This window comes from Dysidea avara, chromosome 1, assembly GCF_963678975.1.
Source record: "Dysidea avara chromosome 1, odDysAvar1.4, whole genome shotgun sequence".
Taxonomy (NCBI): Eukaryota; Metazoa; Porifera; class Demospongiae; order Dictyoceratida; family Dysideidae; genus Dysidea; species Dysidea avara.
In genome coordinates, this window is record NC_089272.1 from 521,121 (window position 1) to 533,740 (window position 12,620).

The window sequence follows — 12,620 nt, forward strand, 5'->3', positions numbered from 1 at the left end:
AGGAGTCTAATTCCTGATGATGTGCACATAGTAGCATTAACCACCACTGTCACTACAAATTCATTTCTCATCATTGCTGAGTGACTATCCCTCAAGGATCCAGTTTTAGTTGGAACAAAGCCGTGCAACATAAAGTAATTTCTTGAGCCATTGCCAGATATAGATGTATTGGCTGACACTCTTAGTACTGGACTGCAAAATTCACGTTTGGCCTTTCCTAAAACTTTGATTTTTTGTGGACTGAGAGACACTAGCACATTATATAAATTAATAAGATCCAAGCTGGAAAAAGATTTTACTGAGCCTTCAGGATATCCTGATCTTCACTGCTTCCGCCTGGTTGATATGTTTCATAGACCATGTAAGAAGGACATTAAAAAAAATCTTGATTCATTTGTTCAACATGATGGTAGACTGCGCATAGCCACGGCAGCTTTTATGGGCATAGATTGCCGAGATATACGAAATATAATTCACTTTAGACCACCCTCAACTATAGAACAGTACACCCAAGAGGCTGGACGGCCCGGGTGGGATGGCAGCAGTCAACTGCACTATTGCTGTATGGAGGAACAGTCGGTAAACATGTTGAAAAAAGGGTTCAAACGTATGGAAAGAACACTAGTATATGTCGTCGTGAATTGGTTTTTAAAGACTTCCTTTTTTACGACAAAGATTTCTGTCAGCCACCATTGAGGTGTTGTGACATTTGTGATAAACAAGCACTGTAATAACATTTATGTAATTAATTTTGCAGTAGCACTGTGTTGGATATGAATCACAAAATGCCAAATCTATGTATACATATTATGTACAGTACCATCACATACATTGTAATTTAGTTTTGGAAATGAGCCATTCTACTAATTTAGAGTTGTCATACTGCTCTAAAAGCCCTCTCTTTTGCTTATAGCTGTTATAGATAGCTTCTGTGACCCTTAAAACATACACTTCCTGTTCGGTTAGCACCTTCAAAATCATTTTAAAATCTTTTTCAAAATTTGGAATGGGATGATCGCTACTGCTTGGTACTGTTGTGGTAACTTCATTTTCAAACACCTCACACACTTTATTTACTACAGATATAGACTTTGCAGCCACAGTGATGCTCTTTGTGGTAACATTAGCTCCCATGTTTCTGATAGCACACTTAAACTGATGGTTCAAATGTTCCATGTGAAAATCACATGGAACATTGTGTCCTTGTCAACCATGCCTGTTAATGAATCTCCCGCAGCTTTTGCCTTTCTGACAAAAAGTACTGCTCTTGCAGCATAGGTTAAGAGCTTCAACACTGTAGTTCTTTCTCCCTGAGTTCTTGAAAACAAGTAGGAGAAACTTCCAAATTCTTAGAACATGCTCACCGTCTCCTTCCTTAATGGCATCGTGAAACTCATGCCAAATCAGACCAAGTGTTAACACCTCTCTAGCATACAAACAGACACTGTCATCACTGCTTGTAGCTGAAGTTTGTGATTGCTGCTTTCTTCTCCGTGTAGCTTGTGGTCAGCATGTTGACTCTGTGAATAGGGTAGGGTGTAGATGCTTAATTGAGCTTTCTGTATTAATAACCATTGAAGAGTAAGGTTGACTTGTAACCACTGAGTGGGAATGAGACTGGTGAGATAAATCTCCTGATGATGTAATGTTGTGAACTAATTCGGTTGATGATAAGGTGATGTTCAGGTACTTGTTCACCACCTCTTACAAGTTCAACAACAGACGACATAGCCATTGAGAATATAATTGTTTCAGCAGCTGCAACCAGGTATGCATGCAAAAACAACAGACAAAAAATCTTCAGCAGCTTTCAGGTTGGTATCTGGATCTGTTGTTACTGCTGTTCTGTTTAATAAGATTTTTTTAATTGGTACAAAGTGCCCTTCTCTAACGAAGACTTCTTCGAAAACAAAAGTACCCCAATCACTTTCAAAAACAAAGAGTATAATGTTAGTGTTTATGACTATGCATATACCTTCACTAAAGTAAGCCTGGCATGCCAATCTTCAGTCACTGGTATCAGCCCTTCAAGTCGGTCCAAAGTTGTTTCATGGCTACAGCGTAATGACTGTGCCACGACAGTGGCAACAAGTCAACTGATCACCACCAGACAAAATTTGGTGCACTGCTTGTTCATCAACAGTTTGGTGTTCACCATTGGGCAGTGGATGTTTGACCTGGCAAGAACGACTGGGCACATACTTCTGCAGTTCTTCCGTAATTTCACACATCTCATCTAGCTTGTTCTCATTTTGCAAAATTACACCCAATGGGACCTACATGTAATTCTTATACCAGGCATACACATATAGATACTACAGACTTACCACTTCTGATTTTGTGCTCATTTCTTTAGTATACCTACTCTGTATGTGCCACTGAATGTCCTTTTTCTGTGAGTAAAATGCTTCCATGTGCTGTACAAGCACTCTGAAATAATATAATTATAGAGTTTAGTTAGCCCTAACCTTGAAACAAGAATAGTAAAATTTTCTTTCAGCTTTTCAAAGTCATCAATATTTGGAAGCAAACACAAGGGGTTCATTTGGGAACAATCTGGCTTTTCATCAGAGCATGTAGATAAATCTACACAATCTTTAACAGCAAAAGCATGGCAGTGATGATAAGACATTGTCTGGTGATCTTTCTGTTGTAAGTTGGGATGAATGTTCTTGTTTATGTTATCTTTCACCGGCTTGAAACCAGTCCAATTAGATACATTGTTACCAGCATCAGAAGCTGAGGTTGTAGCATCATCCATTGTATCCAGCTGTATTGTATCCAGCTGTTCAAGTCTTGCACAGAAGAAGCTATTAGTGCACTCCTCATCTTCTTGGCAATCTTCAAAATCATTAATAGACTCTGTACAACCCTCATTGTTAGTTATCTCTTGGCTCTCTTCAGCTGATACATCAGCAATTTCATCCACACTTTCATTGAGAAACCATTGTTCTATTTCCATCCAGTCTTCCAAATCCACCTAACCATCTGTTGCTGTTTGTGAGACCCTACATTGATCCAGCTATGCCTGATGAAAATGCATGGTTAACATTTGTACTACACATGGGGGATGTTAACTTACTGGAATTATGGGCTCCAAACCATCTTGCCATTTTAGAACGTCAGAACCATACCCTTCAGTCAGCTGCTTAATCAAGTTTGTTTTGCCCTTGTGGTTTAGACACAACATCAGGGGTTGCAAACAATTGTACAACTGAGAAAAAATACTGAGTACATATTTAAAACATACTAACCTTGTACTCACTTGTTTGCTTGCACTATTACCATACAGTAACACTGAGATGACTCTTTGAACCAATGCCATTTTAGGGGACACAAACTTTAGTAACTGTGATACCACCATGCACAATATAGGGGTGCTACATTGTAGAAACACTCGCTTAAGGAACTTGATCAGTGTTGGCACATGGGTTTGAAGTTCTTCTAGGACTATCTCCCAACTACACCATTTGCATTCCTCAACACCGAATTATGTTCAAGTGAGCACAACTGCCTTCGTTCACCTCTGATCTTCCTTCCCAAATTCATAAGCATGCTTTCCAGAGCAGCATTATTTTTTATTAAGGTAGACGGTATAAACCTGTAGCGTTGTTTTATCACCTGCTTGACTGTTCTTCTTCGTACAGGGGTATCAAGTTGCCAATTTCTGCTTCCTAATTTGTAATCTACCATTACCTGTAAGTAAACAAGATTATAAGCACATCAGGTTAAAACTACATGGGAAATGTCCATGTCCAATCTATACCAATCCTATAGCTGCTGGTGAATGTTGCAGTACTATTTTTCTATTTAATTTTTAGTGTCTGTCTCCTGTATGGAAGATTGGCTATGCCGAATACGTGCCGAATGCAGGAGTCTAATAAAAAATCAAATATAGCTGTAACCCCCCCCCCCCCCCCCCCCCCCAACCCCCCAAATAGCCAATAGATATTACCAATATTACCTGGTAATATCGGTAATATCCCAAACTATAAAAGTAGTTTGGGATAAAACTATCCCAAACTATAAAACTATAAAGTAGTTTGTAGTTATTTAAAAGTGAGTTACTGTATACCCCAAACTTACCGTAACTGTAGGAGAATCATCATCATCAGATATAGCACTCATTGATTGGTTTGTTGGTGTACTGGTTACAGGTGTCATTATTTGTGGCTGGTTTGTGTTTGACTGTGTAGTAATCAAAGGTCTCAAAGTTGCAGAATTTGTTAATTGATTGGAAATCAGTGTGTTTGCAATAACTTGGGGCTGCATTAAATTAGTGAATGGAGGTCCCAAAAATCCTAGGTAATTCGAATTCCCAGTGAGCATACCCACAGGAAATACTGAGCACTTGGCACAGATTTTTCTTGAATTTGTATACTCTATCCTCTTTTGTTGTGATTCTGTTTAGACTGTGTACATGAGTTAGGCCTTTTCCTTAACTGTGTCAGGGTGCAAGCCACTGGTGCAGCGGTGTACAAAGTCAGTGATGACAGCTTGTCTAGCAATTCCCTCTTCAGTGTTTGCACATGGGCTTCCGCTTTACGTACTGTAAGCTGTCAGCAATTCCATCACATGTGTAACATAGGTAAACATCAGGTGAATGGGTCTCCACGTACGAATTAAGTGTGGCATTAAGCAAAGTCAACAACCTTTCTAATACCCTTCGTGTGTTGGCACAAGGGTTTAGAGTAAAGCTTTGTCCACTTTTTTTTTGAGAAGTGCGATCTTCCAAAGACTTGCCACACAAACAACAAACGATGGTCATTCCAGCTCATCTAGCAATTTCCTGAATTTGTTGCAGACACGATCTTCACTTCAGTACAAAATAAAGGCTAGAATTGAAGGACAATAGTGCGTGCACTCTGTGGAATTAGTCACCTCGGTCAGTTTGGCATTTTACACCTATCAACGCACCAGATTCTTGGTGCAAGCCTGGATAGATTTTATACATTCAGTTCACCAGACCCTTCCAGCGGGGGCACTTATAATCTCTAATTGATCAGTGACCTGCGTGTTAGATGGGTCTGGCTACGCGAGACTAGTTTGGTTTGGCTCATATCGGTGGGTGTTTATACTGCAGTGAAAACTGAGACGAGTCGTGTTGAACTGAGCCAGCTCATAATATGAGGCAAGTGTAAATGCAGCTTGTACTGCTAATCATAACTACCACTTGGTTGCTAGGAGACACTACATTCTTACAACCCAAGGGGGTTGGCCATGTATGTACTAGGCCAACTCCCATTCAATTAGCAACCACCAATGCTGTGTGCAGTTGATACAAGTGTTAATGACATTGATTTAACTGGTACATTCTGACTCTAATTGAGTGAAATGTCCTACCTTGGAAGCCTGCACATCATGAACCACGATAGTGGGTTCATAATAGCATATCAGGAATAGTGATTGCCCATGTTTTTTACAAATATCCTAATAGAACACACACCTAAAATAAAAACCACCATCAAAAGCATCCTTCAACTCTGGTGGTTCTTTGCAATGGATATAGGTCCACTAGTAAGTATCAAGTGACGGTATGTGTATTTCAGACAAAACTAAAATTTGCCATTTTGTTCAAATTATTATTACTATTCGTAATATCATTCATTCACAAGCATAGAAAAATTTACAAGGAGAATTCTGAGATAATGATTAGCAAGGTTTGCTGAATGGATCATTGTGCATGTCCATGACCTATTTTTGATTTTGTTTTGGATGAGAGCAGCCTAAACCAGGTCGTTTCTTCTTGCCAGAACACCATGATGTATGAGAAGCCATACAAGATTGTGCTCAGAGTTAGGTTTTCTGGTGTGCACTGCTTGTTGCTATCCTTCAGTATAGGCTAGGAAGCTTAATCTGTGCTGAAGACTTTGTATTTTTATTTATTTTTGCTCTGTGATTATTGTTTATGGGTGGGCTATCAAACACTCTAATAGAGCAGTCATGTAAATACTCTAATCCAACAAGTGAATGTGTTACAATATAATACTCTCAGTAGCACCTTGATGTGTCATTTTGAAATACGTCAAGTGATTAGCCAATAGAATTAGTATTACACTTGTTTGTCAAGGTCCCTTGACAAAAATCTGTAATGCTAATTTGATTGGCTAAAATAGTGTGGTGTGTTTCTATTAGAAGTAAATGTCTGACTTGACAACTAGTGTTATGATAGTCCATGGCATAGCAACAATATGGTGGCTATTAAAACACAAGTTCTCCCTCTGGACCACCTCAATCCATTTCTGTGTATTGTTAGTACATCACACCTGGTTGTTGAGTAGTATAGTGATTTGCAAAATGTACACAACTTCATATTGGATGGAGAATTGTGCTTCTTTGGTAACTGTCGTTGGTCTAGGTTGGCTAGAAATACAGCAGATGGTGTGTGAAGAGTGCTGGAGTACTCTGCTCCCATTTCAAGGATTCACAGCTCTTGTAAGATATAACTCTGCAATTCAGTCAATGTCCATTTCTCAGTTCCATGAGATCTGGTGAGGTTCCTGTGCACTTCTGCCGGTAATTTCCTTAAGATGATGTAAGCGAGCATGGATCCATACATCTCTTGTGGGGTTCCCAATGACTGTAGACTTTGGACGTGACTCTCGACAGAATCGTAAAACAACTGAAGTGATGGGAGGGTGTTACTTGGACTGTTTAACTCTACCAGTACCTCTGTGTGTGCATCTGAGTTATGAGTTTCACCGTACCTTTCCTTAAGTAGTGTAGGGACCCGCCGATTATGCTCATAATTTTACCTATTATGTTATGCTGCACTGCTCAAAAATTTACCTATTATGCTAAAATTTATGCTCAACACTTACCTATTATGCTCAAATTATGCCCAATTATATATTTATGCCTCAGTTCTCATGCTCTGCTAATAATTTCATAAATAATAAGTGGCTGAAGCACAAACTTACTTGTCATGCATATCACAGAAAAGATCGATATACTCTAATAGAACAGTCAGCTATGTGATCGTTCTATTAGAGTTACTGACTGTTCTATTAGAGTATATCGATCTTTCTGTGATAGCTATTTTTATAAGCAAGAATTCATACTGTTACAAAATATTCTGCCTATTATGCTAGCATTATGCTCAATGCTTTCAGGTACCTATTATGCTCATAAGTATGCCAGCATAATCGGCGGGTCCCTAAAGTAGTGTAACTGAATGGCTCAATAGTTAAGGGAAGTCCAGCAATTACTCTGATCGAGTGCTTTTCCTTGTAGTTACACACAAAGGTACAGTATGTAGTTCGGTTTCTGAACACCAGTGATCAATGCACTGCAGCTTCAAAGTGATTGCCATTGTAGTGTCCCCCTGCAAATGTGGAAATGTTGAACTTGTAATGTTATGGGTTGCTGAGACAGCTCTGGTTGACGCAACATAACTAACTAAGGAAAGTGCATCACTTAGGGGAGGGAGTTGCTCAACAATTGTGGGAGCAAAGTGCTCTTCGTTTGTGGGAGGGATGACTATGATGAGTATTGAGTCTCTACTTGGCTGTTGAAGTTTTGGCTTCAGGATGTGCACTTATTGGAGTAGGCTCACTAACCAAAACATCAGAATGATTTGTGTGATGCGAGCAATACATTTCTTAATTTCTTCTGTCCCACAAATCTCCATTGCTAGTTCTTCATCTGTATTGTGCTTTAATATTTCAACATCCAAAGTGCATGGAAATAAGTTAGTTTTTCCGCTGCAGTCAATCACGAAGACCACCTAAATTAGTAAGGGAAGGCATCCCAAGTCTTTTGTGTAATATGCATCATTGTTGTGTCCTCGTTGATTGTATCCCTCCACCTTTTTGTGATCCAAACTTTAAGCAGACGGCTGTCATTACAGCCCCCTTCCTCCATCCATACATTTTCTAATGTTATGACCAGCTTGTCTCCTGATTTTTTTCTAACCAATCACTTTGAAGTCATGGTACCATGCATGGCAATTCTCTTAATGGTACCATAAAAGGCAAGCAATATCCCTTGTCAGGATTTTTGTTTCTCATTACCCGTAGAAGATGGAAGAGCTACTGGATACATCTCAAGAAAGTTCTCTTGAAGGCTGCTGACCTAACTGATTACCCTTCCTTCCCTTACTTATCCCTTCCCTTATGTAAATCAGTACGTGTGAACTACAACGATATGAATCCCTAAACGTATGGATATATAAGTATTTAGCATTTTACATTCTGACTAAAAGGTTCACAAGCAAGTGAAGGAAGTTTGAATTAGTGTAGGGACAATATTGCACCCCAATAGAAAGTACTAAAACAAGAATAGTACGTAACGTCCAATGTCTGTAAAACAATCAGATGTTAATATCCCTTCAGTTACATAATCTCGACAGCAATACAACATGTTGCAACAAAAGGGTACATAAGAACTTATTATCATAGATATGCAGCAGGTTGCAGTGATCCACATTTACTACTTATGTATATAGGTAGCTGTTCTAGAACTCGTGATTAAATTTGTTGTTGAAAAAAGCCTGGCTTTAATCCACTTAAGCATTATTGTATGATGTAGACTATGTGTATATTACAGGTTGTCAACTGATCTCTATGACAAATTCTGGTCAACAATTTCCTATTGATCTTCCTAAAGGAGTGGATTTCAGTTAGTTTATATGTAAATGTTGTGTAGTGTACTGCACTGTGCGATGACTACCATACAGCTAGACAGAGTGGCTCTGCTACTATGTGATAAGTCAGTTATAATTTAGTGCTAACTAACGTATCACCCTGTGATCAAGTCACTCAGAACGATTTGTGACATCATAATAACCGCAAATGGTATTGTTTACCAATGGAGCAAAGAGCCAAATATAGAAATGTCAGTACTAAAACAACAGTGCGGTACTTACACCTGCTAAATCAATGGTTAATCCTTTACATAGTAGTGGATTAAACACTTACAAGGAACAGATGTAGCACATCATTACCTTGTGTCTATTTACAACAAATGCTTTTCTAAAACCTTCGACAGCTTTATTGAAGTATTGGTATAATTTTTGGAGTACTGTATACGTACCAGTCTTACATGTGTACATACAGTATATTAGTAGCCTTTCAACCAACTGTGTAACTTTGGTGAGAGTTCATTATTAAGGAAGGGTTAGCAATTAACCAAGGATGAAGGGACTTTAGCTTCTTAGCCACCTCTCTTCCAATGTGCATGTATAAACAGCAATTTAGGATATGTGTTATTCCATCACGACATTTAATCTAGGTACTTAAGTTCTTTAAATAACAATGTGTCTTGTGTCATTCTACACGTAATCATGATGACTCCTTCAATACTTCTTAATGGTTACTTCTGGACATTAATGACTTAGCTATAGCAATCATACATTACATTTATGTGTACGTAACAGCGCATTTGGATCGAGCATACTGTGTGTACACACACGCACGCGCACGCACACACACACACACATACCCACACACAAATTTTGTAATCTGTCTTATTATGTATGTCATTTGTTACCCAGTCTGGGAAAACCGGGCTTATCGCCTATTTAAAAGTATCGAGAAATGCTGGTTTTAAGTATTTACTATGTAGTAACTTGCCAATAGTTGAAGCTATGTGTACCAAATTTTCACACGTTTTATACCAATTCCTTACCTTCCAGAGCATCCACTGTACAAGTAGCTAGCTAAGTTTCCTGCCATTTTAGATAGTTTTTGAACCGAGGTTGGTTGTATTAGGTGAGGTCCAAATGGGGTGGGAGGCGGGGGCCTGGAAGGAGGGCCAGAGACTGTTCAAAAAATTGAAGAGGAATGTGTTGGGATGAATTAGGCCAAGTTATGAGCCATTCAGGTCTCAAAACTGGCTTAAATGAAAGGAAATTCACAGCACAGGCCTTTATTCAACACCACGGTGCTGTAGAGCCACATACAGCCATCCCCAGGCTGACTATAGCTACATTAAGACCCCACAACACACGTACCTATTGCCACTGGGCTTGGGAAAAGCAATCAGAAAAGCAGACCACTCAAGTCTAGCTGATTCTGATTGTGAAATTTGATAGTTTATTCATGTGCAGTATGTGGTCTTGGTGAAAAAGCGAATCTGCTGACATGGGCAATAAGACCGGTTTTCCCAGATCCAGTCACATTTGAGCAACTTTAATAATAAGCTTTGTGCATGTAGTATAGCTGCTTAGATCACAAGTACCCACATTCATTTCTCATTATTATAGACTCCCTTCACCCATTTACTGAAGACATTATCAATTCAATTAAAGTGGATACCATAGTACCACCAATGTTAGCTCATGGATTGCTAACCCCAGAACATGGCGAGTATTTTTTTAATCCTCATGTGTTATCAATTGAGAAACAACGGAAACTTGGATTTCTTATTGTAGCACTTTCTGAAGAGTATATTCAGACATTTTTGCAGTGTTTAAAGAACACTAGAGATTATGAACCACATAATGATTTGTTGAAGAAGATACAGGATGGTAAGTAGTACTAAGTACATATGTATACCTATCTTGTGCATGGTATATTCAGTGTGTATTATGTCAGTGGTGGTCATTTGCTTAACTTAGTGGTCAAACAGTAAACAGTTTTTTAATCTTTAAGTATTTCAAATGTTGCAATTGTAACTGTAAGTCTGTGTATGGAATGTGCATACATTAAACTATAATAATTAAATTGACATAAAATCATACAGTACGGTAGTAACTGTATATTAGGGATCATGAATAACTGGGCTTTTCCAGCCAAAAATATCACCCAAAAACCAGCCTCACAATACCTTCATGGCACCTTGTCAGTATTAGTTAGGTATAACTGAGCCAAAAAGTGCCTTCAGTATGATGTAAAATGCATTAAGGCTGCTACGAAATTTTAGTTTTTTGTTTAGAGGAATTTGCTACTTCTTGACTGACTTACTACTTACTTGTTTCAGACAAGCATAACTCAATAACGACTAACGTTATGAGCTTGATTTTTCACTGTTCAACGTTCCCTTAGCCTGGTTTGGCATACCGCAGTATGTACGTATGTAATGTATGCATCATTGACTTACCTGTGTCTCCTTAGTGTCCCATTCATCTTTACTGACAATGCAAGGTGTTGATTTGTGATAGCTAGTGTATGATGGCTTCCTTACGCCTTTTTGTACTAGTAATGGAAACCATTACTGTCTTGCGTAGTAGCAAGATTGACTGCAGAGGTGCTTCTCAAAGTGTTCTAAATTTGTAATGCTGTGTAACAGGCTGAAAACAAAGCATATTTATCTACTTTATTTTCAGCTGGTAATTGTTAGTTGGAGCATGCGTTCACAAAGTAGCATTAAGTCTGGTGCAATTCTATCTTTTGATGCGGTATTTGCGGATTCACCAGTCATAATAGTGCTACCAAAAAAGTAGACAAACAAAAATTAGGAATTTTAAGGGATCATAGCAACAATAGTAGGGAAACAAGAGAGGTTGCCTGTTATGGGTATAGGAATTGAATGTCCACTAGTATATCTACGGGTGCAGGTGCCCTTTTGTGTTTCATTACTTTTTAAAGCAGGCTCGCGCTGAAATAGTTTTCGTATTGTGTGTGTGTGACCTATCTACGTATCTATGTTTGTCCATATGACTCACGTGAGCTAAATCATTAATGAAAAAAGTAAAAGTGAAATGAAGTCTGTATTGCACTTCTAAACAGGTGAACTTTACTCTGAGGTGGTTTCTTTCCAATGGTCTGAAATGTGGGTGTGTCAACTCTCCTCAGACTTTGTGAATTTTCTGACCTTCGAGTTTTACAGGTGTTTAAGTGACAAACAATGGTGCAGGCCTCGTAGTCTACCAATAGCCCTTCAAGTTAGTTGAAAGAGGGCATGTCCCCAACGTATGTGAATGAATATGAAGAGCTACTTGTCCATCTCAAGCTACTGGTCTTTAATAGTTTTCTGAACTTCAACATTATCATGTTTGCTTTTGTTATCCATATTTTTGACAAAGCACAGATATGGATAAGTAATCATGATAGCACAATAGAATACTATCAAGATCACGATTGTTAGTAGCTACTACGATAATCGATTAATCACCACTATCACTCAGCTCTAGAAGAATTACGAACAATTCATGAATTATAAAATCCGAAATTACAATAACTTAACTACTTGATGTACTGTATTATTACAAAACCAAAAATATTGGCTAAAATAATAACATAGCAATACATAGTTGATTAATTTCAAAGTGAGTTATGTAGCTAGCTGCATGGTGCCTGGTTTTTAGAAGTAGTACAACATTAGTTTGTTCTCAAAACTTTTTTTCCCATGATTTCTAATCAAACAGTCCAGTAGTACTGTTTAAGTAGGGATCACCCCTAAAATGAAGTACACCATCTAAATGTCTGCCTTTAAAAATCATCCTAGAAACTTATGTGATGATAATTACCTTTGCAGAATAATAATAGTCCATCTAACATCAAATGTAACATTTAAACCAAAAACAAGGAAACAAACAAAAAAAATGTTTACAGATGACCTTTTAAAAACTAATTGCCCAGACTTAAATTTTTATCTGCCAGCCTGCCTGACCACATTTTGCAAGGCTGGAGGCCAAATGAAGCACACCACATTAACAAGTCATGTGCCTTTAGCAAATG

At 38.3% G+C, this 12,620-nt stretch overlaps 1 protein-coding gene across 1 annotated transcript in view; it reads left to right on the forward strand.

Annotated features, from left to right (window-relative positions):
- LOC136242173 (uncharacterized) overlaps window positions 1-12,620 on the forward strand; it is a 113,500-nt gene that overhangs the window by 7,104 nt on the left and 93,776 nt on the right. The window contains exons 2-3 of the mRNA XM_066033595.1: window positions 8,548-8,619; window positions 10,205-10,468. Coding sequence (XP_065889667.1) covers window positions 8,548-8,619; window positions 10,205-10,468 — 336 coding nt within the window. The remainder of the gene's footprint in view (window positions 1-8,547; window positions 8,620-10,204; window positions 10,469-12,620) is intronic.